Raw genomic sequence first — 27,760 nt, 5'->3', positions numbered from 1 at the left:
AAAAGTACTCCGTTACTCTGCAGCTGTCTACAGGATGGTTCCCTGTGAGGGGACCCGAACATCGGCCGAGCCACGGTTCTGATGGCAGCAGAGCGGGGAGGCAGCTGCTCTGAGGCCGGACATGAGGGCAGTAAAGCGGCTGTGGTTCGGCCTCCCGGCGCTCCGCTCTTCCAGCGGTAATTGAAATGGCGCATGTGCCCGCAGGCGGCTCCTGAAGCCCGGAGCTCAGCGGCACCGAGGCCGGGGGTCGGACTCCCCACCGGGTCGGAGGCTGGTGGATCCGCAGCTCTCCGCGGCTCACAGACGAGTCGGGGCGAGCGAAGACAGCCAACCGCCGCCTGGAACCTAATCCGGCCCCTGGGGCTCCGAGGGCCCCGGGCCGCGGCTCAGCCTCCGCCTTCTTCTGTCGATCCGCCTCAGACGCTCTTTCACCGGGGAGGAGAAGCAGCCGCGACCCGGAGATCAGCAGCGGGGGACGGAGCTCACACACGCCACTTCTATGTCTTCTGTGTCGATATCCTCTCAGGTAAGAGTCCGGACAGGTGCGGCTTTGATGACGGTTTTATAGTTTAAACCTGAAAACTCGATAATTCAAACAATCTCCGGGGCTGGACGAGCTTCAACGCTCCGGTCTGAACGTAGCACCAAACTCCATTCAAAGAACACCGTCTTTAACATTTTGCCGGTATCAGGAATAAACATCGCATCGGCATAGAAATATGACATTTTATGTAAATAAAATGACACATTGCTAAATTCGGCAAACGCCAAATTCTGCAAAACAGCACATTTTTAATTAAAACCTCAACTTTTCCAGTTAGCCCGCCTGTTCTGCCATTTATACAGACTAATGGATCGCTGCGGGCGCCCGGGACCGACCTCTGAGATTATTTCAGCTATTGTGGTGCTTTAGTGGCTCTTTGTTCCCCGAATTCACTAAAAGTTCGCACTTTGTTGAGAAGTCACGTTCAGACGTGATGAAACGGCTCGACGTGTGTTGATTAGCAAGGACACGTAAAATGTGGACATTTTGTAATGGAGTGTGGCGTGAGACGTTTTCCAAACGAGAGCAGTTTCTCCACTGATCCAGTTCATTTTCAAAGTGTTGAAGTTGAATCAAACACGAAGAAAGGAGAGAAGAAATATACAATATGTAAAATATGTTAGCGAAAAACGTATCAGTAGAACAAATAGATCAGTACAACAAATCAGCTGCTAGTGTTATCAGAGACAGACAGCTCCAGACAGACAGACAGCTCCAGACAGAGGGGCTCTGGCTGCCGGCGGTGCCCCAGGGCAGAGCTCCGTCTCCGGGCTGATCTGGTCTGAGGCCTCCTGTTCACCTTTTATGCTCCAGAGCCGCTAATCAGCCTCCAGCTGCTGTAAAGAAACAGAATCCGTTATCTCCACATAATAATAATAATAATAATCATAATAATAATAGCATTATATATAAACGATCAAAAATATAATTTATATATATATACGTAATAGAAAACAATAGAAAAATAAAACATGTATTTTTCCAACAGCAGGTTTTACAGAATTAATAAAAGGAGCTGCAGCTAGTGAACATTTTCACCGTCTACTGGTTAATTTCTGAATCAATCAATCAATCAATCAATCAATCAATCCAACAGCCGTCTGGATCGGTGTTTCCTCAGATGTTCAGTTTACTGTCAGAGGACAGAAACCAGTAAATCTTCACACTGAGAACAGAAAATAAAAACGTGATGAGAGCAGCTGCAGTGGTTCTCTGGTTCTCCACCTGCAGGTTGAACATCTGAGGAGCTCTCCATGGATCACTGTAGCTCCAGGAACATATCAAGAGAGAACCACTAAGCTGCTCAGCAGGGGGCGCTACAGGATAACTAGTCGTTTAACTTAAGTTTCGTCTGCTTCATGTGTTGTGTGTTCTGACCTGCTGTCACCTGTGGTTACCTGGACAGGAGGGGCGGAGCTTGTCCAGGATGTCTGTGAGCCGCTCACCTGTCTCACCTGTAAGCGCTCAGGGAATCCCTTCACCTGCCCAGCTGACCAAGGCCAATGCCCCGGTGCACATCGATGTGGGAGGAACCATGTACACCAGCAGCCTGGCCACGCTCACCAAGTTCCCGGAGTCCAGGTGAGTTCCTGTTTAGGCTAACAATAGCAGCTAACGTCTTCCTGTTTAGGCTACTAGTAGCAGCTTATATCTTCCTGTTTAGGCTACAAGTAGAAGCTAACGTCTTCCTGTTTAGGCTAATAGTAGCAACTTATATCTTCCTGTTTAGGCTACAAGTAGCAGCTAACGTCTTCCTGTTTAGGCTACTAATAGCAGCTAACGTCTTTCTGTTTAGGCTAACAATAGCAGCTAACGTCTTTCTGTTTAGGCTAACAATAGCAGCTAACGTCTTTCTGTTTAGACTAATAGTAGCAGCTAACGTCTTCCTGGTTAGGCTAACAATAGCAGCTAAAGTCTTCCTGTTTAGACTAATAGTAGCAGCTAACGTCTTCCTGGTTAGGCTAACAATAGCAGCAAACGTTTTCCTGTTTAGGCTAACAATAGCAGCTAAAGTCTTCCTGTTTAGACTAGTAGTAGCAGCTAACGTCTTCCTGGTTAGGCTAACAATAGCAGCAAACGTTTTCCTGTTTAGGCTAACAATAACAGCTAACGTCTTCCTGTTTAGGCTAACAATAGCAGCAAACGTTTTCCTGTTTAGGCTCACAAAAGCAGCTTGTTCATGCTAACATAGGTGCTAATCTTGTCTTGTAAAGCTAATGTTAGCTTGTTCAGGCTAACATAGGGGCTAATTCCCTGTCGGTTGTTTTCTCTGGTCTCTAAAGTAAATAATAAAGTGAACAGTTGGAGTTTGTTATCTAATATCAAACTGATTCATGGAATATTTAGATCTAACCAGTAAGGAGACTCATTAGATTCAATAAATATTCGTATAGATGCAGTTTGTTTTGTTGTTCACGTTAAACTGAATGAAGTCCAGCTGCACATGTTGGTCCTGAGCAGAAGATGAGAAGAGCGAGGAGCTCCTCAGGTTCTTCTGAAATAGAACCATAAGAATAACAAACCAGGAGAACACGAATAACTGATGGAAGAACAGAGCTGAAGCTGCTGCAGATGTTCTGTCTGATGTTCTGATCCTCTGTCTGATGTTCTGATGCTCTGTCTGATGTTCTGTCTGATGTTCTGATGTTCTGTCTGATGTTCTGATGTTCTGTCTGATGTTCTGATGCTCTGTCTGATGTTCTGTCTGATGTTCTGATGCTCTGTCTGATGTTCTGATGCTCTGTCTGATGTTCTGATGCTCTGTCTGATGTTCTGTCTGATGTTCTGATGTTCTGTCTGATGTTCTGTCTGATGTTCTGATGCTCTGTCTGATGTTCTGATGCTCTGTCTGATGTTCTGATGCTCTGTCTGATGTTCTGTCTGATGTTCTGATGCTCTGTCTGATGTTCTGATGCTCTGTCTGATGTTCTGATGCTCTGTCTGATGTTCTGTCTGATGTTCTGATGTTCTGTCTGATGTTCTGTCTGATGTTCTGATGCTCTGTCTGATGTTCTGATGCTCTGTCTGATGTTCTGTCTGATGTTCTGATGCTCTGTCTGATGTTCTGATGCTCTGTCTGATGTTCTGATGTTCTGTCTGATGTTCTGATGCTCTGTCTGATGCTCTGTCTGATGTTCTGTCTGATGTTCTGATGCTCTGTCTGATGTTCTGTCTGATGTTCTGATGTTCTGTCTGATGTTCTGTCTGATGTTCTGATGCTCTGTCTGATGTTCTGATGCTCTGTCTGATGTTCTGATGCTCTGTCTGATGTTCTGTCTGATGTTCTGATGCTCTGTCTGATGTTCTGATGCTCTGTCTGATGTTCTGATGCTCTGTCTGATGCTCTGTCTGATGTTCTGTCTGATGTTCTGATGCTCTGTCTGATGTTCTGTCTGATGTTCTGATGCTCTGTCTGATGTTCTGTCTCCAGGATTGGCCGTCTGTTCAGCGGTTCTGAGCCCATCGTTCTGGACAGTCTGAAGCAGCACTACTTCATCGACAGAGACGGAGACATCTTCAGGTTCATCCTCAGCTTTCTGAGAACCTGCAAGCTGCTGCTCCCTGAAGACTTCCAGGTTGGTCTGCTGGAGAACCAGGTTAGAACCATCTAGGAGAATCAGGTTAGAACCATCCAGGAGAACCTCAGAGCTTCAGGAGAAGCAGCTGGAAAACTGGCATGAGACCAGGATGGTTCCACAGATTTACAGAAACTAGATTTAATTTAGTTCCTTAATGAACAACTGGAAGCGCTGTGTGTTTTCATAAACAAAGTGTGTGTCTTCCTGCAGCATCAACCTCTTTAGAAAACGTCTGCAGGAGGAAGAGATGCAGCAGGAAGCTTCTGTTAGCTACAGTTAGCTTCTATTAGCTTCTGTTGGCTACAGTTAGCTTCTATTAGCTTCTGTTGGCTACAGTTAGCTTTTATTAGCTTCTCTTAGCTTCAGTTAGCTTCTCTTCATGACTAACAGTCTGTTAGTTTGCAACCACTTTACAGTATTTCTACCTGCATATTGGAGTACTTCTACCCAGTAAAACGTATACTTACAACTTCTTCCTGTGTATCTGAGTACTTCCATAGTAACTGAGTACTTCTCCCTGTGTATCCGAGTACCTCCATAGTAACTGAGTACTTCCCTCAGGACTTCCCCCAGCTGTACGAGGAGGCCCGGTTCTACCAGCTGACCCCGATGGTCCGGGAACTGGAGCGCTGGCAGGCGGAGCGGGAGTCCCGGCGGATGGCGCCCTGCGAGGTTCTGGTGGTCCGGGTGAGTCCAGACCTGGGGGAGAGGATCGCTCTGAGCGGGGAGAAGGTTCTGATCGAGGAGGTCTTCCCCGAGACCGGAGACGTCATGTGCAACTCTGTGAACGCCGGCTGGAATCAGGACCCGACCCACGTGATCCGGTTCCCCCTTAACGGGTACTGCAGGCTCAACTCAGTCCAGGTCAGTCTGACAGTAGTACACGAGTACTGCAATATCAGGAAAGTACTGCAAGTTTATAAAAATCAGGGTTTAAAAGCTCTGCTGGAACAACAGCCTATAATAGGACACCTGACATGAGCAGCATCATCACATTCAGACCAATGAGGTTCCAGCAGCCGATCTCTAGGAGAAATCTGGAAGAAAAACTGAAAGAACTGCATAAAACGTTCAGCAGTGACTCACTGAGAACAAACAGCCCACCTGAACTCACCTGTCCCCCTGTCCCTGCAGGTCCTGGAGCGTCTCTTCCAGAAGGGGTTCCTCATCAAGGCGTCCTGCGGCGGCGGTGTCGATTCGTCTCAGTTCAGTGAATACGTTCTGAGTAGAGACCTGCAGCACAGCCACTCCCTCAGCAGCACCCCGATCCGGATCAAACAGGAACCTCTGGACTGAACACTTGGACCAGGTGACCACCAGGTGACCTCAACACCTGGTCCAGGTGACCTGCTGCAAGTTTCAGGGCCTTCAGTGTAAATCTCAGGTGCAGTGTGTAAATATTAGTGATCGTCTGTGAACAACTGTAAGGATCATTCCATGAAGAACCAACCAGATTCTCCAGTGACCTCAGAACATCTGGTTCTTCATCTGCAGTAACTTCATCAATGATCAGAGTTCTACCTTCAGACTGGGAATATTTACAGAGTTCCAGGTCCTTGAAGACCATAGAGGAGAATGTCCCCTTGAGAAAGTTCTAGAGTAGACCTACCAAGTTGTCAGTAGGTCTACTCTAGAACTTTCTCCAGTTGTCGGTAGGTCTACTCTAAAACTTTCTCCAGGGGACGTTCTCCTTTCCTGCTTCCAGTCTTTAAATTTAGTCTCACTTAGAACATTCCAGGTCCTTGAAGTCCACAGAGGTGGGTCCAGATTTATCACTTTAATGGACTTTTTCAGAACTTCATCAGTCCAGCAGATAGAACCATGACATTTAGGAGGAGAAACATCTGAGTTCTGGTAAAAACTGACCCCAGATCAGTTTAAATCCCTCCAGGTGTGTCAGTCTGAACTCTGAATCTGGTTTCTGTTTATTTTCTCCTCTGTTAACACCAGTATTATGGGATGTATCAGCGTTAGAACATTCTAAAGCTGCTGTAGATGAAGAACCAGCTGATTCTTTGGTAGATCTTCTCTGCAGTGACCCTCGGATCATTTTTTAAATGTAATTTAATCTTTTGATAAATCTGTACATTGAATGTTTGTGACTTTTTTTCACAATCAGGTCTGAGTAAAAACTCCAAAAGCTTCTTCATCATTTTTCTTTATTTCATTTTTCTGCAAAGGTACAAACGGCTGTAAAATTCATCCTGAAATGCGTCAGGATCGATACAGAATGTAGGAAATATAAATAGTCGCAAAAACCGAGTCCTTTCCCGACGAGCTGAGGACAGATGTTCAGAGCGCTGCAGCTACAGACGACACAAACCAAACAGTTAAAGCGTGAAAAAAACCTTCCAGCTAAGGACCAGGAGATCAGAGGAAACCGATCTGAGCGCTGAAGTCCACCATGATGAGGATGAAGAGGAACAAAGCCTGAGTGAGTTCTGTTGGAGATCCAGCTCCGGTCCAAGAACAGAACCTCCCAGAGGAACGTCTGCTGAGAGTCTGACGGTTTAGATGTTTAAACCTGGAGATAAACGAGCTGCAGATCATTGATCAGCTGATTAGAAGACGTCAGAGAAGATCGATCAATAATTAAACGACATGAGTTCAGTAGAAGTCCTGTTTCTGAGCTTAGAAAGACTTCCATGATTTTAGTTGAAACCAGCAGATCTGACGATCAAAAATCATCTGATCAAAAATCATCTGATCAATAATCATCTGATCAATAATCATCTGATCAATTGTTTGGTTCAGAAAATATTCAGTTTGTGAACTAAAAACTTGTTTATTTTTATTTAAATGATTCACGAATAAAAGTTTCAGATTAAAATGAATTTAAACCTGGCAATGGATCATTCTGGACCAGAACCGCTGCAGGAGCTCTGGGAGCTGAACAGAACCGACTGGATCAGAACCAGAGACTCTCAGCAGAAAGATTCAACTGGAAGGTTCCAGTAGAACATCGACACACGAAGATGACCATCATCACTGAACTGATCTGAGCAGAACCCAAACCGAGCAGCGGGATGGAACCAGATGGAACCAGACAGAGTCTGAAGGCATCTGTTCAGGTAGAGCAGAGTCCAGATCAGCTGCATGGAACATGCAGCAGGTCACTGAGGAGCTCCACACGTTCTCCACATCATCCTGCTTGTTCCCCTTCAGTCCCTTCTCCTCAGACTAAATGAGGCCTGATGACAGACCAGCAGAGAACCTCAGACCTCCAGAACTTGAGTCATGCTCCTGGACCAGCTGAAGGTTCCGTGATGTTCTGGAGGTGAGGTGAAGGTTCTGCAGGAGAGGCCGGTCATTTGAGCAGAGCTTTGTAGAGCATCAGAGAACGTGCCGTGCTGCGGTCCTGCTCCAGACAGAAGATGAAGTCCCTGAGGTTGACCCGAGTGATCCGCTGACGGAGCTGCTGCCGGGACGAAGACGCCGGAACCGAGGGGGATGGGCCGGAACCAGACGCCACCTGGAGGCCAGACGGAGCGTTAGCAGAAAAAATATTAATTAATAACATTAAATACAACAACATAAAATACAACAATATACAAAAGAGACGGAGCATTAGCAGGACGGAATAAAATAATATTAAATTAAAGCTGCAAGCAGCGATGGACGGGTCCTCGCATCCACGCTGGTCGTGAATCCACGCACGTCCACCAGGTGGCGCTGTGACTGAGAGTGTATGTCGGCCTCTGAATCGCATCTGGACCAGAGTCCAATCATACATGTAAAATTTCAGCCAGACTGTAGCATGTTCAGAGCAGTTATAGAGCATTTCCTGTCTATCCACCAGGTGGCGCTGTAACTCAGAGTGTATTTCACACAGTGGATGTGATGAGGGTTGGACTCTGATCACTCATGAAAAGTTTCAGGCTGATTTGATCATGTAGAGGCCAGTTATACAGCATTTACTGTCCCTCCAACAGGTGGCGCTGCGACTGAGAGTGTCTGTTGGCCTGTAGATGTGATCAGGATTGGATTGTGATCACACATGGAAAGTTTGAGGCAGATTGGAGCATGCAGAGGAGAGTTATACAGCAGTTGATGTTTCATGGCGAAGCATCAAAACGCTGATGGTCGCCATGGCCACGCCATTTGGCTTCTGGTTAAACTTTTGATAACTTTTCCAAACCAAGTCCTGCTGTGTGGACTGACAAAATTTCAGGTCTCCTGGAATTATCCCCTAGGAGGTATTAACTCTCAAAAATGAGAAAAATCATCAAAAATCTCACAATTAATCCAAGATGGCCGACTTCCTGTTGGGTTTAGGACATGGCTCCAAGAGGCTTTTTTGTGCGTCCTGATGTGCTCTATAAGCCTCCCAAATTTCATGGATGTAGGTGAAACGTGCTGGGGGGGCTGTTTGTTAAAAATACTGTAGGGGGCGCTATAGCATGTGCAGTGCCGAGATGCATACAGTGTTGTTCCTTGGGTCAATGGTGATGTGTGTGGTAATTTTTGTGAGCATTGGAGTATTCCTAACCTGTCAGAAAGGGCTTTGTTTTTCATGGCGATATTTGGTTGCTACGGCAACAGCGTTACATGAAATGTCACACCCTTCACAGTGTGTGATTGTCAAGAGGTGAAGACTCGACTGACCAATTTCCAGCATGATATCACCAAGTTTGGGGCCATTGTACCTGAAAATATAAGACCTTAAACTTACTATTACCAACAGGTGGCGCTATGACTTTTTCAAAATTTATGAGTGTGGATGTGTTCAGACTGGACCTGGTATCCAGCATGTGAAGTCTGAGGCAGATAGGATGTTGTTCAGCTGAGATATGAATCGTTAAATTTTCATGGCGAAACATCGAAATTGGTTTGGCCGCCACAGACACGCCCTTTGATGACAAGTCACCATTTTCACTGGGATGCATCATCAATGTGTTTAGGCTGTTGTCACTGCATTTGAAGTGAATATGATCAACCGGGTAACAATAGGGCATGAAAGTGTAAAAGATGTCTATTTCCTGAAACCACAAGGTGGCGCTATGACTGTCAATGAATATCCCTATGTGGATGACATCAGGACAGGACTGTCATCATACATGTAAAGTTTCAGGCAGATTGGAGCATGTTGAGAAGAATTAGACACCACTTCCTGTTTCATGGCGAAGGATCAGTTGTTTGAGGCTCCGCCATGGCCACACCTTTTGGCTTCTGGTTGAGTTTTTGATAACTTTTCATCAGAAAGGTCTGGTGCATGTACTGGCCAAATTTCAGTTCTCTCAGACTTATCCACTAGGAGCTATAAATTTTGACAAATGTACAGCAAATTCAAGATGGCCGACTTCCTGTTGGGTTTAGGGTGTGGCTGTGATTGACTTTTTGGTGTGTCCTGATGTGGTGCATATGCCCACCAAATATTGTAGCTGTAAATAAAACATTGTGGAAGTTGGCCTAATGACCACTGTTTCAATTTTGCAGGTGGCGCTATAGAGCCATTTTTTCACACATATGCGCAACTCCCATAAAATATCAAATTTTTCGCCAGTCCTGATGTGCACGCCAAATTTCACGCGTTTTGGTTCATGATAAGGCCGCCAAAAAGGCAAGTCATTTCCCGAGGAGCGATTAAGTTTGAAAAATTTACAGCAAATTGAAGATGGCTGACTTCCTGTTGGGTTTAGGGCGTGGCTGTAATTGACTTTTTGGTGTGTCCAGATGTTCTGCATATGCCCACCAAATATTGTAGCTGTACATGAAACATTGTGGCAGTTGGCCTAATGACTACTTTTTCAAGTTTGCAGGTGGCGCTATAGAGCCATTTTGCCACGCACATGCGCAACTCCCATAAAATATCAAATTTTTCGCCAGTCCTGATGTGCATGCCAAATTTCACGCGTTTTGGAGTATGATAAGGCCGCCAAAAAGCCAATTTACTTTACGGGAGAAAAAAAAATAAAAAAAATAATAATAATAAACCCTAGGGTTTCAATAGGGTCCTTGGCACCGCTGGTGCCTTGGACAGTCGGTGCCCTGGCACCGCCTGTCCTTCGCACCCTCGGTGCTCGGACCCTAATAAAATAAGATACAATAATTTAACAGTCCGGTTCTAACAGTCCGGCTGAAGCTGCAGGGAACACAGAACTGTGGGCGGAGCCTCTGTTTCTGGGTCAGAACCTGGTGGAGCAGGTCATGGTTCCACATGGATACATGTTGGTTGAAAGAAACAACAGACTCATGCTGAAGGTCCAAACAGAACCAGACTGAGTTTAAAGCAGGAACCATGTTTGGTACCGAACAGAACCAGAACCCTTCAGTCTGTGTGACTGTTAGATTATTAGACTACAGAGTTCTCTCCTTCTTCGGTTCCTCTGGTTCCAGAGAGCAAAACCGAGTCACAGTGAGTTAAAACGTGTTCAGAAGTTCTGATTGGTTCTCTGCAGGAACAAAGATCTTCTCTGATCTGCCCTGAAGGCTCAGACCTGATCAGACCCGTTCCTCCTCAGGGCCTCAAGCTGCTCCAGCAGAACAATGAGAGTCTTCACCTGCTCAGGTCACAGCGGAACATTAACCCTTCCAACACCACAGAGGAACACCTGGAGGGAACCTGCAGCTCCACATGTTCCACAATGTTCAGTACATCCTTTAGAATCCTGTGACTCATCACACCAACGCTGCTGGATCCAGAAGAACCAGAAACTCCTGAGAACCTCAGAACCAATGTTTCTGCTAAAAGCTTGGCTTGAATGAAGAATGAAGGAAACCAAAAAACAAGAAGGTAGAAACATCTGCAGCAGGAAGAGATGGAGGAGGAGTCATAGCACCACTGATCAGAGCTCCATTTCTCCACATCAGAAACAAACTCTTGAAGACGATCTTCAGTCCAAAGTAGAACCTCGGAGCAGCTACAGTGAGTCCAGCTGAGAACCAGGTTCTCCACCTCTGTTCTTCACTGTCAGGACCATCCATCCACTGTGGCAGTCCAGGTCAGGTTCTCACCAAACATCTGGACTCCATCTGAGCTCACTGATCTTCATCCATCCAGATGTTGTGAAGGTTCTCCAGTCTTTCAGGTGGTGTCTGTTTTTTTTACGTCATTCTGATGTCATTTATCCACAGGAACATGACAGACAGGACTGGAGAAGTAATCTGATTACTGTGTAGTAGTGTAACTGTTCAACCCCTCAGTGATGATCTGGAGCCTTTGTCTGGTCTGACAGGGAGGAGGGGGCGGGGCATGGGTGTGTGTGTGAGGCAGCCCCTCCCCCTCAGGATGGACGCCCTGAGGGGGAGGAGCCACAGCCAGCCCCGCCCCTGTCCCCCAGGCAGACTCTGACCCCCTTAATACCCCTGATGGAGGTCTGAGTGTGTTTGTCACACTCAACTACACACTAAACACACAACACGTTAGAGCAACACAACTTCAGCTGCACAGACACACAAAGAGACCAAGAAAACAGACACAACACAACAACAACAGAGACACACAACAACCTGCTGGTTATAGTGACCTGCTGGTTATAGTGACCTGCTGGTTATAGTGACCTGCTGGTTATAGTGACCTGCTGGTTAAGGTGACCTGCTGGTTATAGTGACCTGCTGGTTATAGTAACCTACTGGTTAAGGTGACCTGCTGGTTATAGTGACCTGCTGGTTAAGGTGACCTGCTGGTTAAGGTGACCTGCTGGTTATAGTGACTTGCTGGTTAAGGTGACCTGCTGGTTATAGTGACCTGCTGGTTATAGTGACCTGCTGGTTAAGGTGACCTGCTGGTTATAGTGACCTGCTGGTTAAGGTGACCTGCTGGTTATAGTGACCTGCTGGTTATAGTGACTTGCTGGTTATAGTGACCTGCTGGTTAAGGTAACCTACTGGTTATAGTGACCTGCTGGTTAAGGTGACCTGCTGGTTATAGTGACCTGCTGGTTATAGTGACTTGCTGGCTATAGTGACCTGCTGGTTAAGGTAACCTACTGGTTAAGGTGACCTGCTGGTTATAGTGACCTGCTGGTTATAGTGACTTGCTGGTTATAGTGACCTGCTGGTTATAGTGACCTACTGGTTGTAGTGACCTACTGGTTAAGGTGACCTACTGGTTAAGGTGACCTGCTGGTTATAGTGACCTGCTGGTTATAGTGACCTGCTGGTTATAGTGACCTGCTGGTTAAGGTGACCTACTGGTTAAGGTGACCTGCTGGTTAAGGTGACCTGCTGGTTATAGTGACCTGCTGGTTATAGTGACCTGCTGGTTATAGTGACCTGCTGGTTATAGTGACCTGCTGGTTAAGGTGACCTACTGGTTAAGGTGACCTACTGGTTAAGGTGACCTGCTGGTTAAGGTGACCTGCTGGTTATAGTGACCTGCTGGTTAAGGTGACCTGCTGGTTATAGTGACCTGCTGGTTATAGTGACCTGCTGGTTATGGTGACCTGCTGGTTATGGTGACCTGCTGGTTAAGGTGACCTGCTGGTTATAGTGACCTGCTGGTTATGGTGACCTGCTGGTTATAGTGACCTGCTGGTTATAGTGACCTGCTGGTTATAGTGACCTACTGGTTGTAGTGACCTGCTGGTTAAGGTAACCTACTGGTTAAGGTGACCTGCTGGTTATAGTGACCTGCTGGTTATGGTGACCTGCTGGTTAAGGTGACCTGCTGGTTATAGTGACCTGCTGGTTAAGGTAACCTACTGGTTATAGTGACCTACTGGTTAAGGTGACCTGCTGGTTATAGTGACCTGCTGGTTAAGGTGACCTGCTGGTTAAGGTGACCTGCTGGTTATAGTGACCTGCTGGTTAAGGTAACCTACTGGTTAAGGTGACCTGCTGGTTATAGTGACCTGCTGGTTATAGTGACCTACTGGTTGTAGTGACCTGCTGGTTAAGGTAACCTACTGGTTAAGGTGACCTGCTGGTTATAGTGACCTGCTGGTTATAGTGACCTGCTGGTTATGGTGACCTACTGGTTGTAGTGACCTGCTGGTTAAGGTAACCTACTGGTTAAGGTGACCTGCTGGTTATAGTGACCTGCTGGTTAAGGTGACCTGCTGGTTAAGGTGACCTGCTGGTTATAGTGACCTGCTGGTTATAGTGACCTGCTGGTTAAGGTAACCTACTGGTTATAGTGACCTACTGGTTGAGGTGACCTGCTGGTTATAGTGACCTGCTGGTTAAGGTGACCTACTGGTTATAGTGACCTGCTGGTTAAGGTGACCTGCTGGTTAAGGTGACCTACTGGTTATGGTGACCTGCTGGTTAAGGTGACCTGCTGGTTATAGTGACCTGCTGGTTATAGTGACCTGCTGGTTGTAGTGACCTGCTGGTTAAGGTAACCTACTGGTTAAGGTGACCTGCTGGTTATAGTGACCTGCTGGTTAAGGTGACCTGCTGGTTATAGTGACCTGCTGGTTAAGGTGACCTGCTGGTTAAGGTGACCTACTGGTTAAGGTGACCTGCTGGTTATAGTGACCTGCTGGTTATAGTGACCTGCTGGTTAAGGTAACCTACTGGTTATAGTGACCTGCTGGTTATAGTGACCTGCTGGTTAAGGTAACCTACTGGTTAAGGTGACCTGCTGGTTATAGTGACCTGCTGGTTATAGTGACCTGCTGGTTATAGTGACCTGCTGGTTAAGGTAACCTACTGGTTAAGGTGACCTGCTGGTTATAGTGACCTGCTGGTTATAGTGACCTGCTGGTTATAGTGACCTGCTGGTTAAGGTAACCTACTGGTTATAGTGACCTACTGGTTATAGTGACCTGCTGGTTATAGTGACCTGCTGGTTATAGTGACTTGCTGGTTATAGTGACTTGCTGGTTATAGTGACCTGCTGGTTATAGTGACCTGCTGGTTATAGTGACCTGCTGGTTATAGTGACCTGCTGGTTAAGGTGACTTGCTGGTTATAGTGACCTGCTGGTTATAGTGACCTACTGGTTAAGGTGACCTGCTGGTTAAGGTGACCTGCTGGTTAAGGTGACCTGCTGGTTATGGTGACCTGCTGGTTATGGTGACTTGCTGGTTATAGTGACCTGCTGGTTAAGGTAGTTCTGATCCTCTCTCACCTCATTTCCACTCGAGGCTCCAGGTGAGTCCAGTCTACGTTTCTTTCGAGGTCCGATGGCAGCCAGAGCTGTGAGGTTAGCGTCTCTCTGTCGCATCTGAGCCAGTTCCTGCTGCTGCATCTGGAGAACAGACAGAACTATCAGCTGGTGGGCGGAGTTACCTGCACCTGTAAGGGGAGGAGCTACCTGCACCCGTAGGGGGGTGGAGTTACAACAGGAAGAGGAACTGTGGGTCATCAAAATAATCAGTCTGAGATGAAGGGAAGATCAGAGTGTGTGTGTGTGTGTGTGTGTGTGTGTGTGTGTGTGTGTGTGTGTGTGTGTGTGTGTGTGTGTGTGTGTGTGTGTGTGTGTGTGTGTTTTGACAGCTGACATGATGTGAAGCAACACAAAGTGTCTCATTAACACAAATCAAACTTAATTAAACATGAAAGATGGCACACACAGACAGACAGACGTCTCCTCCTACCTCTTTAGCTTTCTGCTTCAGTCGGGCCTGTTCAGGATCTTCCTGTCTGGCACGACTCTGATGGAAAAAAAACACAAACATCAGATTAAACAACTTCCACCTAAAATTGGAGGTTTTTATTCACCAGGAAGCTCTACATGTATTATTATTATTATTATATGTAGACACACATGACCAAGGTTCATTCAACACAAGTGTCCTTTAGATGTAACTGCAGTAACATTTGCAGTAATATTTGTAGTAATTGAGGTGTGTTCGTCCTCACCTTGGCAGCCTTCAGCAGCATCTCCCTCTCCTGCTCATCCTTCCTCTGCTTCTCCATCCTCTCCAGCTGCTCAAAGAACCGAAGCTGAGAACGAACATCTGACGTCTGTTCATAAAGTTCTTCATCCTGGAAACACCAAGGTCACAGTTAGAGGTAATCGTTAGGTTATTATTAGATAAACTCAGATTAAACTGTTATTCCATAAAAAACTCCTATTCTGGGTAAATCGACTCCTCTACATTCAGAATAACATCACAGTTTGTTGAACAGATGAAGTCCAGAGGCTAAATCTCTCAGAATGACGAGTTTCTGACAGACGCTTCAGATGAGGCTGAAGATGACATGTTATCTAGAAGATTTAATACGACCAGGTCCAGGTGTTCCTATAGTTCCTCACCTTCCCTCCGTCGGTGCGGTGCTGAGCCACAGCTGAAACTCTCTCCAGCAGCGAGCGGAGTCTGGACTGGGTGGCATGGGAGACAAAGTTCACCACCTCTAGAGGAACCTCGGTGACACCCAGCTTCTTAGCTGAAGATCAGAAAACACAGCATCAGCAGCTCGGTTCTGATCCGACTCACTTCAAAAACACAGAATTCTGCTTAACATCTGTCAGTGTGAGGACCAATCTGTAGAACCTTCAGTGTCTGCTCCTATAAAACCCAACAACTGGACATCAAATCGAACATCTCTGGTAGAACGTTGGTCCACCAACAGCTGATGACCATCCTGGTCCTCCATCCACCTCCTCAAGTATCTAATGTTTGGATCTAGTGTTCCTCCATTTAAATCCCTGCTGAGGGTCAATAAGTTGATCTGATCCTCACTGAGCTCAGGTCACAGAAACCACAGAAGAAGAACTTCAGCCAGTTTTTAACAGTAAAAGATTGTATTTTAAGCCAACAAGCCACCTGTCCAGGTGTGACAGACGCACCTGTCCAGGTGTGACAGACGCACCTGTCCAGGTGTGACAGACGCACCTGTCCAGGTGTGACAGACGCACCTGTCCAGGTGTGACAGACGCACCTGTCCAGGTGTGACAGACGCACCTGTCCAGGTGTGACAGACGCACCTGTCCAGGTGTGACAGACGCACCTGTCCAGGTGTGACACACGCACCTGTCCAGGTGTGACACACGCACCTGTCCAGGTGTGACACACGCACCTGTCCAGGTGTGACAAATGCACCTGTCCAGGTGTGACACACGCACCTGTCCAGGTGTGACAAACGCACCTAACCAGGTGTGACACACGCACCTGTCCAGGTGTGACACACGCACCTGTCCAGGTGTGACACACGCACCTGTCCAGGTGTGACAAATGCACCTAACCAGGTGTGACACACGCACCTGTGTCGAGGATGCGGCGGTGTAGCAGGCCGGTGGGCAGGAAGGATTCGTCTTTGCAGGATCGGATTTTGGTTCCGACGAGCTCCGAGCTGGTTGCTAGGATACGAGCGTTCTCCTCGTTCAGGTTGACGCCCGCCATCGACGCTACGTCGTTGATGTCATCATCATCTCTGCAGGTGAGAAAGAGGAAACGGTTCATCATCTGATCAGTTACATCAAGTCAATAAGATGAACTTCCTGATCTGAACCTTCATGTTTAAACTCTGCTGCCCCCTGCTGGTCACCCTGATAACTACAGTCTACCACCGACTAGTCCTCAGGAGGATTAACTGGTTAAACTGGTAACTAGAGTCTAACCTGCTGTAGATTCACTGACTGGACGGGTAGAAAATAAATACATGAAGTCACTGAACATTTTATTTCAGTGACTTTATGTATATAATTAACAGCAGTTTGAATTCTTGATTTTGTTTCGATTAATTAATGATTATGATGATGACTATTATTATTATGAGACAAACCCCGAGGACAGACATTGAAAGACCTCAGAGCCTTTTACAAAATTCCAGAAAAAGACACAAAAATTAGGATGATAAAACACTTTCAGATGGTTGTCTCTGCAGCAGTTTTTTGTATTTTTGCCTTTTTCTGTGTATTCTTGCGGTCGTTTTGTGTATTCTTGCATATTCTTGCGGTGGTTTCGTGTATTTTTGCGGTCCTTTTGTGTATTCTTGTGGTGGTTTTGTGTATTTTTTGGTTGTTTCCTGTATTTTTGTGGTCGTTTTGTGTATTTTTTGATTGTTTCGTGTATTTTTGCAGGCCTTTTGTGTATTCTTGTGGTCGTTTTGTGTATTTTTTGGTTGTTTCGTGTATTTTTGCGGTTGTGTATTTTTGCGGTCATTTTGTGTATTCTTGCGGTCGTTTTGTGTATTCTTGCGGTCATTTTGTGTATTTTTTGGTTGTTTCCTGTATTTTTGTGGTCATTTTGTGTATTCTTGCAGTGGTTTTGTGTATTTTTTGGTTGCTTCCCGTATTTTTGTGGTCGTTTTGTGTATTTTTTGGTTGTTTCGTGTATTCTTGCGGTAGTTTTGTATATTTTTGGTTGTTTCATGTATTTTTGCAGTCGTTTTGTGTATTCTTGCGGTAGTTTTGTGTATGTTTGCAGTCATTTTGTGTATTTTTGAGGTCGTTTTGTGTATTCTTGCGGTAGTTTCGTGTATTCTTGCAGTCGTTTTGTGTATTTTTTGGTTGTTTCGTGTATTTTTGCAGTCATTTTGTGTATTCTTGCGGTAGTTTTGTGTATCTTTTGGTTGTTTCATGTATTCTTGAGGTCGTTTTGTGTATTTTTTGGTTGTTTCGTGTATTTTTGCGGTAGTTTTGTGTATCTTTTGGTTGTTTCATGTATTCTTGAGGTCGTTTTGTGTATTCTTGAGGTCGTTTTGTGTATTTTTTGGTTGTTTCGTGTATTTTTGCAGTCGTTTTGTGTATTTTTGCGGTCGTTTTGTGTATTTTTGCGGTCGTTTTGTGTACTTCTTGTTTGTTTCGTGTCCCCGTGCGTCTGCAGACTCTCTCCTACTGCTTGTCTCTTACCTGCAGTGTGATTTCTGTTTTGTTGCGTTTTTGTGCGGATCAAACTCACCTGAAAGTCCCGCCCCCTGGGTCACTCAGCTTCTTCTGATTGGCTTGTACCGTCATGTTCACAGGAGGTTTGCCGGCGATGGTTGTGGGTCCTCGTATGAGTGTACCTGAAGAAGAAAACACACCTGTAGAGCTCTTGCTGCCACCTGGTGGTTCAGATCAGAGAAGTTTGTATCTGTGAACTCAGGTGAGCTCAGACACCTGCAGCTCAGAGACAGGAGGACGTCCAGCTCTCATGTTCTGACCTTCAGGTTGTTCAATTAGAAATGAATCAAAGTCTGAGCCTCAACCTGAGCAGGTGTTTCTGTGTTTACATCAACACAGAAACACCTGGGACAGGTAAACACCTGTTCCACTCCAAAGCTCCTGTTAATGTTAATAAAGTTAGCTGATCAGCTGGACTCACCTGCAGGTCTGAACGTCTGACTAATGACCACAGGAGACCGAGTCTGAACACCTGGACGACCCACCTGGAGGAGACATCTCCATTGTTAGTAACACCATCATCATCATCAGGTCCAGGTAAATCTGTTCCTTCTGTTCCTACCAGAGCTGCCGTGTTGATCGGTGCGTTCAGCCTGACGGTGGTGCCGGATGATCCAATCGGAAGCCTCGGTCTGATGACGGCGCTGGTGGTGACGGATCCGGGGGCCGCCGGGGGAGGGGCTGAGGTGGTGGGGGGGGCAGTCATCAGAGACTGTTGGCTGCTTAGCAACGACTGACGCAGAGCAGGAAGGCTTTTCTATGGACCGAACCAGAACCAATCAGGAAGAACCTCACACTGGACCAGTTAGAAAACTGTAGTGCTGACAGTAGTTAGAGTACTGCAGTAGTACTAAGCTGGTACCTTGAGGAAGGGGATGAGGTAGGGCTGTGGGGAGGACTTCAGCTCAGCCTGCAGCCGAGTGGTGAACTCCTCAGGCTCAATTTTTGCATCCTGAACACACATAAACACAGGAACATACATGAACATACATGAACATACATGAACACTGAGCTGCAGCAGACAGGACTTACCAGCAGGTCCTGGACTAGGGCCTTCACATTCTTGGAGGTATCTGGAGAGGGAGAATTGTGAGACGCCAGCTTGATGAGTGTTGCCAAGAAGTTCTTGCATTTCTTCACGTTTTCCTGCATCTCCTGCAATGAAACGAGCACGTTAATAACATGTAACTGCAGCCAGACCATGTTGATGGACAGACGCGCTGATGGACGGACGCGTTGATGGACGGACGCGTTGATGGACGGACGCGCTGATGGACGGACGCGCTGATGGACGGACGCGCTGATGGACGGACGCGCTGATGGACGGACGCGCTGATGGACGGACGCGCTGATGGACAGACGCGCTGATGGACAGACGCGCTGATGGAAGTCTAATCACTTGGTCCTTGTGTCATTTCTTAACCTGGCAATAGCCAGATTAATAATTGTGTAGTACTTGATAGTACTCCACAATATCAATCTGGGACCGCTCCATGTAAATCCGTTCGGAGGAAAGAGGCACAGATTGGACAATGCAACAGTATGTCCCGCCTCTGACAGGTTTGTTTTTAGCCAATCGCGGGATCTTCACAACGAGCGGAGCCAATTGGTAGATTAAACTCTGACCAAAACCCGTAGGTAAAAAAGCACAAACATCTTTACCATCCAGAAATGCACAAAGCGCCTCTCGTTGTTCTTCCTTCAAAGAAGCGATAGGAGATTCAGCTAAAACTGACTTAATAGCAGCATCTACACGATCGTTGTCCTCCGTTGCCGTGTTTGTTTTGATCTACTGGCGCTTGGTGTCGTCTTCACACCCGGATATCCCGCCCCACACACGAATACTGCTGCGTGATTGGCCCGAACCAACTTGGTGCTGTACGAACAGTGAATGCGGGAGTGGAGCAAGATGGTTTCTTGAGAGATTTGTGAACTCACAAATATCGCAAGAAATCAACTTGCTGGCAAGGTTAGTCATTTCTGACCGACCCTGAAAACTTCATTTAAATCCCTGAGTCCATTTTGAATGACGTGGGTAACAAGGAAATGATTCACACACGCTGATCGTCACATAACTCCGCCGTGGCTCTCAGCAGCGAGACCGAGATGCCTCGTCTGCCCCAGTTGTCCGACCACGGAGCACGTCCCGCTCAGGCGATGGTCGACCCTCCGGACAACATGGACATTTCTCTCCACTCTTTGGCGGCTACGCATGCCGCCGTTGCACATAAGTGGTGCAGGCTACTTTATTTCTGGTGCAGGCTACTAATACTTCTTGGGAACACTCTGGACAGACGCGCTGATGGACGGACGCGCTGATGGACAGACGCGCTGATGGACGGACGCGCTGATGGACGGACGCGCTGATGGACGGACGCGCTGATGGACGGACGCGCTGATTAGGCTTGTCACGATACCAGAAATTTAGTAGTCGATACCAATACCATTTAAATTCTACGATACTCGATACCACTCGATACCACGGTAGCGGAGGTAGCAGGCGGGTTGTGCCACAGAAATGACCGTCCGTGTCAAACACCGTGAGCTGTATAGTAGTCCAGATATATATTTTAGATATATTTATATATTAACCCTTTACGCTTCAGTGCGTCGTCGGTGTACCGCCGGCGGTACACTTACTAATTTGCATAGGAATTTCAAGAATGTCCGACGGCTGCAAACACGATTATACAAACACTATACGTCGATGGAAAGCTTAGATTCTCATGAATCCGCCGGTATAAACCACTTTCAGATGCGATTACCACAGCGGGTGAGAAAAACACATTTGTCCAACAAAAACAAATATTCATCCATCCGTTCTCTATACACGGCTTCAACGCACACAGCATGACTCACATTTCCGGGTTCATTATTACACACAAAAAAAGATTCCACAAAAAACGGCCATAATCCAACCTTTTACATCCAGACGACACAAGCCAGTAAACTATTTTGTCCAAAACATGTCCTGAAGTCGGTATAAAATCCCCGAATCGGTCGTTTTCGAGGAAATGCACCTCGCGATGCCCGTCCAATATTCCCTGTATTTTTCGTAATTTTTTTTATTTAAAAATAGAATATTAGCGATTTTTGTACTGAAAACGGCTGGAATTGACTGAAGCTTAAAGGGTTAAACGAGGCTTCGAGGCACACAATTTGCCCCGAGGATATTTTGTAATCGAATTATCCAAGGAATCTTTTCAGCCCTAAACGTCACAAAACTATTATGTGGGACAAACAAGGCTGGACACGCTTGTTATTTTGCCATGCAGCTCATTTACTATGGGCTGGGCTCATCTAATCATTGTAACGTAATTAGATATGAGCAACAATGATAACACGTGAATTCAAATGCACTCACCTTGAATTCTGTGTACAACTGTGTACAACGCGGGCCGCTGAACCCGTTACGGTTCAGTGGCCCGCGGGCGGGCCGTTTTGATATCTGCATAAGCATTTTTCGAAATAGAACGACACTGCCAACTCGATGATACAAACACTATACACCGATGGAAAGCTTAGATTCTCATGAATCCGCCGGTATAAACCACTTTCAGATGTGATTACCACAGCGGTAATATAAACACATTTGTCCGACAAACAACAAATATCCATCCATCCGTTCTCTATACACGGCTTCAACGCACACAGCGCGACTCACATTTGAGGGTTCATTATTACACACAGATGAAAATATTCCACAAAAAACGGCCATAATCCAACCTTGGATATCCAGACGAAACAAGCCAGTAAAATATTTTGTCCAAAACATGTCTTGAAGTCGGTATATAATCCACGAATAGGTCGTTTTCGAGGAAATGCATCTCGCGATGCGCGTCCAATATTCCCTGTATTTCTCGTCATATTTTTATTTACAAATAAAATATTAGCAATTTTTTTGTACTGAAAATGGCTGGAATTGACTGTACCTTACGACATGTTTCGCCTAGTTGGACGTGTTGCTCCCCCCCTGTGCTGCGGTGACGGCATTTTTTGCAGACGGGTTTTTCAGGATCAATAACCAATCCGTCCTCGTCAGCCTCAAATCCAAAATACTTCCACACGCGACTTCTGTCTTTTTTTTTTTTTTTTTTTTCTCAACTAATTGAGGGGCAGCTGCTGTTGTCGAGTAGGTGCGTGTGCCTCCGCCATACTGCATGTAGTTGATCTCTTTGCAGCGTAGTCAGTCATGTGATCAGCACTGTGTGAGGGTTGCCAGATAATCGCTCATTTACAGCCAAAAAAACAACGCTAAAGAAGCGGCCAGATCTGGCTCCTCAGTACCTACGGTACTTTGGATAGTCTCAAAAAGTCAGTACTGTCACATTTTCTGAATCTTAGTACCGACTTGGTACCGAAGTATCGGTTCTCGTGACAAGCCTAGTGCTGATGGACGGACGCGCTGATGGACGGACGCGCTGATGGACGGACGCGCTGATGGACAGAGGTGTTGATGGACAGAGGTGTTGATGGACAGACGCGCTGATGGACAGAGGTGTTGATGGACAGAGGTGTTGATGGACAGACGCGCTGATGGACAGAGGTGTTGATGGACAGAGGTGTTGATGGACAGACGCGCTGATGGACAGAGGTGTTGATGGACAGACGCGCTGATGGACGGACGCGCTGATGGACAGAGGTGCTGATGGACGGACGCGCTGATGGACGGACGCGCTGATGGACAGAGGTGTTGATGGACAGACGCGCTGATGGACAGACGCGCTGATGGACAGACGCGCTGATGGACAGAGGTGTTGATGGACAGAGGTGTTGATGGACAGACGCGCTGATGGACAGAGGTGTTGATGGACAGAGGTGTTGATGGACAGAGGTGTTGATGGACAGACGCGCTGATGGACAGACGCGCTGATGGACAGACGCGCTGATGGACAGAGGTGTTGATGGACAGAGGTGTTGATGGACAGACGCGCTGATGGACAGACGCGCTGATGGACAGACGCGCTGATGGACAGAGGTGTTGATGGACAGACGCGCTGATGGACAGACGCGCTGATGGACAGACGCGCTGATGGACAGACGCGTTGATGGACAGACGCGCTGATGGACAGACGCGCTGATGGACAGACGCGCTGATGGACAGAGGTGTTGATGGACAGAGGTGTTGATGGACAGACGCGCTGATGGACAGACGCGCTGATGGACAGACGCGTTGATGGACAGACGCGCTGATGGACAGACGCGCTGATGGACAGACGCGCTGATGGACAGAGGTGTTGATGGACAGAGGTGTTGATGGACAGACGCGCTGATGGACAGACGCGCTGATGGACAGACGCGTTGATGGACAGACGCGCTGATGGACAGACGCGCTGATGGACAGACGCGTTGATGGACAGACGCGCTGATGGACAGACGCGCTGATGGACAGACGCGCTGATGGACAGAGGTGTTGATGGACAGACGCGCTGATGGACAGACGCGCTGATGGACAGAGGTGTTGATGGACAGACGCGCTGATGGACAGAGGTGTTGATGGACAGACGCGCTGATGGACAGAGGTGTTGTTATACAGATGTGTTGATGGACAGACGCGTTGAGAGACACGTGTGTTCCTGACCTGTGATACCACGGTAACCCTGGCAGCGGGGGACGGAGTGGTACTGGTCATGGGGGATGTCTGGACGCCGGTGGGTTTAGCGGCGGTCGTCCCGCCGGCCGTGATGACAGTTGGAGTTTTCTGTGGTGCCATCTTTACCGACACGGCGGCTCCACCGGGCGCCACGGCGAGCGTCTTCTGACAGGAAATACATCACACACATGAACAGTTATGACAACACATTACTGCAGTTACTAATGAGGTGAACTCTCATCTCATGTACAGGTGGACTCACCTGTACGGCGGTGGTGGAGGGGGACTGAACCATCCTGGGCTGAGTGGGGGAGGCCAGGCGGACGGTCTGAGCTCCAGCAGCCTGCAGACAACAGAGAGGGAAAACAGAACCCACGGTCAAACTCCACAGAGATCAACTATCACTGATCCAGAATCAGCTCTGACATCACAACTATCACTGATTTAAAGACAACATCAGAGTTCTGCTTTCACTTTAGGCTGAGATGAACTCCTGCTAACATTCTGCATCTGAACCAGACTGAAAGGATTCCATCTTTTTAACAACTGCAGGTTACAGATGTTCCCTGAACGCCTCACGGTCCATATCAATAGTTTGAATGTGTTCACCTGAAAAGCAGGTAGCTCACCTGGACCAACGACAATAAAAAAGATCAAAAAAGCAAAACACCACAATTTTTTTAAAAAAAAACTCACAAAGATGAGACAAAACAAAACTGTTAATAAAATAATTTTAAACAATCTAGAGAAAGAAATGTCTCATATATATAAAATATTGAGTTGAGATGTTTAAATTTTCTGAAAAACTCCCCAAAATAAGAGAAAACATTAAATTAGAAAGAAAAAATAAAAAAGTAAAAAATTATGACTGAAAAAAGTCAAATTTTTACTTTTATTTTGCAACATTAAATTTCCCTCAAAACTTTAAAGAAGAAACTAACATAAACAAAAAATGTAATCAGCTGTTCTACAAACGTTCTATATTCTACTGGATGAACTAATAAATAACTAACGTGATTAAAGTTCTAATAACTGATGAAGCAGGATAAAGACATCCAACCAGACGGAGGAAGTTCTGGAACCACTTTAATTTCACCGTTTACTTCTGGAGATTAACTGATCACTGATCTATCGGACCGTTGGTTCCTGCTGGTAGAACCTTCACCACTGATCTGTCGGACCGTTGGTTCCTGCTGGTAGAACCTTCACCACTGATCTATCGGACCGTTGGTTCCTGCTGGTAGAACCTTCACCACTGATCTGTCAGACCGTTGGTTCCTGCTGGTAGAACCTTCACCACTGATCTGTCAGACCGTTGGTTCCTGCTGGTAGAACCTTCACCACTGATCTATCGGATCGTTGGTTCCTGCTGGTAGAACCTTCACCACTGATCTGTCGGACCGTTGGTTCCTGCTGGTAGAACCTTCACCACTGATCTGTCGGACCGTTGGTTCCTGCTGGTAGAACCTTCACCACTGATCTGTCGGACCGTTGGTTCCTGCTGGTAGAACCTTCACCACTGATCTGTCGGACCGTTGGTTCCTGCTGGTAGAACCTTCACCACTGATCTGTCGGACCGTTGGTTCCTGCTGGTAGAACCTTCACCACTGATCTGTCGGACCGTTGGTTCCTGCTGGTAGAACCTTCACCACTGATCTGTCGGACCGTTGGTTCCTGCTGGTAGAACCTTCACCACTGATCTGTCGGACCGTTGGTTCCTGCTGGTAGAACCTTCACCACTGATCTGTCGGACCGTTGGTTCCTGCTGGTAGAACCTTCACCACTGATCTGTCGGACCGTTGGTTCCTGCTGGTAGAACCTTCACCACTGATCTGTCGGACCGTTGGTTCCTGCTGGTAGAACCTTCACCACTGATCTGTCGGACCGTTGGTTCCTGCTGGTAGAACCTTCACCACTGATCTGTCGGACCGTTGGTTCCTGCTGGTAGAACCTTCACCACTGATCTATCGGACCGTTGGTTCCTGCTGGTAGAACCTACCGTGGTGGCGGTGCTGACCCGGATGGTGGCTCCGGCTGTGGGTGCCGTCGGTCTGGGGCTGATGTTGGTCACCGTCTGGCCCTGCTGGGTCTTGGCCTGGGCCTGAGCCAGAACCTGCTGAGGAACCATGACCAGCTGACCCGCCTCGGTCCGGACCAGAACCATGCCTGAGGAGGAACGTTCGGGTTAGAGGAGGTTCTCCAGAGAGAAGACTGACTTTAATCAGACAGTAAACTGGACATCTGCTGGGTTCTACTGTGGTTCTGATCGACCCAACAACCCATCAATCACAAAAATGTATTGATTTATTCAGGGTGTTTTTGTTAATTCTGCATCTCGTTGGTCTTCCTGTGCCTCACTTTATTCATTTCTGGTTCTTTCGTCTCTCAGATCCTGGTTTAGTTCAAAGTTTTCTGTCATAGAGGAAAGAAACCAGAAAATATTCACAGTGAAGAAGTTGAAATCTCAGAATTCAGACTGATTTCAATAAAACATAATTACTGGAGCTAGTTATCTGATGATCTAAACAGTTGGAGATTAGTTTGATAGCTGATAACTGATCAATACACACGTCTATCGATCAGTTACATGTGATTGATCTGATCCAGGAACAGTTTACCGTCACACAGGAAGAAAAGATCAGACCTGAAAAACTAAAAAACTGATTTTAAAAACTGATCAAAACGTTCAGATGACAGATCGCTGATAAACTGAGCGATCAATAAAACAGTGTGAACAGTTAAAGTGACTCCATCAGTTCATAGAGACAGCAGGGAGAACAACTATTGGTTATCTCTGATTGATCGATCAGACACTGAACCCAAAGACTGGAAGAAAACTGATCAGCTGCTTTTCTGCTGATCGATCAATCAGTTTGGTTCAGATTAATGATTACTGGTGAAGATTCAGATAAAACAACGTGATAATCAATAACCCGAAGGTTCTGATGCTGAACCAATCACTGATCAATAATGACATCAGTCCTCTGATCACACTCTGATTGTCAGAACATCAGCTGATCGACTGATTGACTCATTGATCAGCAGATGGTTTGTAGAAGAACCTGGAAAGTACCAGTTTGTTAAAGAGATCAGAACCTGGAGATGACCCGCTGGGTCAGCAGGAGCCGGATCACCTGGAGGATCACTGAGTGGCCCAACGACCAGGTGTCCCACTGAGGTGTGTTCTCACCTGGAGGCATGGTGAAGCCGGGGGGCAGCTGGATGGTGGTCTGCTGCTGGGGTCGGACCGCCAGGGCCGGCTGGGGGGCCGCTGGCCGGGCGGCGGCCACCAGCCCGGGTCTCTGCTGCTGGATGGAGGTGGCCACTACCGCAGTGCCGGGCGGCCGGACCACGGCCACCGCGGGCTGGGCCACCCCGTTCACCGTGGGCTTGACCAGGGTGACGGTGGGCGCCGGACTGGTCCCGGTCTGGGTCTGGCTGATGGGAGACTGGGCGGCCGGTGGGGGGGTGCTGGTCAGGATCACGGCGCTCCCGGAGGCGGGCTGACCCGGAACCAGCATCTTGGTGTGCATCAGAGGGCTGCTGTGGTTCGGGACCGGAGCGCTGGAGGCGGACGGGGCCACCAGCGGGGCCGCCTTGGGGTCCACCCCGTTCTGGGCCACGGTGGTCGCCGGGCTGGGGAGCCTCTGCAGGGCCACGGCGGAGGAGCTCACCGGGAAGCTAGGGGCGATGATAGTGGCGCCCCCGCTGATCACCGAGCCGGCCCCGGCGGGCGGAGTGGCTCCGGGTGGAGGGACCCCGGGCGAGTTCACCAACTTTACCGCGCCGCCGTTTAAACTTTGCACGCCGGGAGAGGAGGTCCGGACCTCCGCCGCGGGCACCGCGGAGCCGCCGGGAGCCGTGCTGGGACCCAGGACAGCCGCCCGCTGGAAGCTAGCGGCGGCAGGCTGAGTGCTCAAAGTTACGGGTCCCGGTCCCGGGGAAGCAGCCGGGGGAGCTGCTCCGGCGGCCGGCAGACTGGCTCCGGGGGAGATCCCGGCCCCGGCGGCGGCGGCGGCAGCGGAGGTAGAGGAGGGGAGGCTTTTCCCGGACAGCGGCTCGTTAGCGCCCGGCTCTTGGGTTAACCCCGCTTTCGGATGCCCTTGTTGCGGCTCCGCGGACCCCGTTGGATCGCGCACTTTCCCTGAGAAGTGGCCGGCAGCGGCCGCAGCTGCCTCCCGTTTCCCATCGGAATAAGAAGCGGCGGGAGTGTTTCTGTCGCCCAGCTGGGACTCCAGGGAGCCCACCAGGTCGCTGACCGCCTTCTCGTCCACCTCGGTGAAGAGCATGTCCTCCAGTGGGTCGGAGGCTCCCGCCATCTTTGATGC

The 27,760-nt window shown here is 47.8% G+C and overlaps 2 protein-coding genes and 2 long non-coding RNA genes across 7 annotated transcripts; 3 read left to right on the top strand and 1 right to left on the bottom strand.

Annotated features, from left to right (window-relative positions):
• Nucleotides 1-6,267, top strand: LOC110971279 (BTB/POZ domain-containing protein kctd15-like). 2 transcript variants are annotated; one of them, XR_007943751.1, is made up of 6 exons: nucleotides 1-526; nucleotides 1,950-2,125; nucleotides 3,975-4,119; nucleotides 4,684-4,986; nucleotides 5,257-5,745; nucleotides 5,779-6,267. XR_007943751.1 is itself a non-coding variant. In XM_022221626.2 (5 exons), the coding sequence occupies exons 1-5, from the start codon at nucleotides 500-502 to the stop codon at nucleotides 5,416-5,418; spliced, it is 813 nt and encodes a 270-aa protein (XP_022077318.1). In that variant the 5' UTR covers nucleotides 1-499; the 3' UTR covers nucleotides 5,419-6,267. The 2 variants fall into 2 exon arrangements, 1 of the variants encoding a protein (XP_022077318.1); XM_022221626.2 differs by having other exon boundaries at nucleotides 5,257-6,267.
• Nucleotides 6,265-27,760, bottom strand: LOC110966523 (transcription initiation factor TFIID subunit 4-like). Its single transcript, XM_051952131.1, has 15 exons — nucleotides 26,623-27,760; nucleotides 25,432-25,598; nucleotides 23,695-23,775; nucleotides 23,421-23,594; nucleotides 18,872-18,994; nucleotides 18,702-18,791; nucleotides 18,402-18,596; nucleotides 18,261-18,324; nucleotides 17,856-17,961; nucleotides 16,217-16,386; nucleotides 15,269-15,399; nucleotides 14,872-14,997; nucleotides 14,607-14,663; nucleotides 14,138-14,257; nucleotides 6,265-7,594 (listed from the first exon to the last, which is right to left on the bottom strand). The coding sequence occupies exons 1-15, from the start codon at nucleotides 27,749-27,751 to the stop codon at nucleotides 7,430-7,432; spliced, it is 2,898 nt and encodes a 965-aa protein (XP_051808091.1). The 5' UTR covers nucleotides 27,752-27,760; the 3' UTR covers nucleotides 6,265-7,429.
• Nucleotides 12,729-13,450, top strand: LOC127535108 (uncharacterized). 3 transcript variants are annotated; one of them, XR_007943771.1, is made up of 4 exons: nucleotides 12,729-12,824; nucleotides 12,876-12,892; nucleotides 13,063-13,079; nucleotides 13,403-13,441. It is a non-coding gene; the product is annotated as an uncharacterized LOC127535108 (long non-coding RNA). The 3 variants fall into 3 exon arrangements; XR_007943770.1 differs by lacking the exon at nucleotides 13,063-13,079 and adding an exon at nucleotides 12,961-12,977 and having other exon boundaries at nucleotides 12,730-12,824; XR_007943769.1 differs by lacking the exon at nucleotides 13,063-13,079 and having other exon boundaries at nucleotides 12,732-12,824; nucleotides 13,403-13,450.
• LOC127535107 (uncharacterized) lies at nucleotides 21,960-23,394 on the top strand. Its single transcript, XR_007943768.1, has 3 exons — nucleotides 21,960-22,401; nucleotides 22,530-23,089; nucleotides 23,250-23,394. It is a non-coding gene; the product is annotated as an uncharacterized LOC127535107 (long non-coding RNA).

This window comes from Acanthochromis polyacanthus, chromosome 8, assembly GCF_021347895.1.
Source record: "Acanthochromis polyacanthus isolate Apoly-LR-REF ecotype Palm Island chromosome 8, KAUST_Apoly_ChrSc, whole genome shotgun sequence".
Lineage (NCBI taxonomy): Eukaryota > Metazoa > Chordata > Actinopteri > Pomacentridae > Acanthochromis > Acanthochromis polyacanthus.
The sequence above is the reverse complement of the archived record's forward strand: the minus strand, read 5'-3'. Positions and strand labels throughout refer to the sequence as shown.

Bases quoted from the DNA above. Each gene is read 5' to 3' on its own strand.
- LOC110971279 (XM_022221626.2), top strand. From the start codon at position 500: ATGTCTTCTGTGTCGATATCCTCTCAG. The intron at 527-1,949 runs GTAAGAGTCCGG...TTACCTGGACAG, and splicing joins CTGTGTCGATATCCTCTCAG to GAGGGGCGGAGCTTGTCCAG. The intron at 4,987-5,256 runs GTCAGTCTGACA...CTGTCCCTGCAG, and splicing joins GCAGGCTCAACTCAGTCCAG to GTCCTGGAGCGTCTCTTCCA.
- LOC110966523 (XM_051952131.1), bottom strand. From the start codon at position 27,751: ATGGCGGGAGCCTCCGACCCACTGGAGGACATGCTCTTCACCGAGGTG. The intron at 25,599-26,622 runs GTGAGAACACAC...GTTCCTCCTCAG, and splicing joins CGGCTTCACCATGCCTCCAG to GCATGGTTCTGGTCCGGACC. The intron at 18,597-18,701 runs GTACCAGCTTAG...TTCGGTCCATAG, and splicing joins ACCTCATCCCCTTCCTCAAG to AAAAGCCTTCCTGCTCTGCG.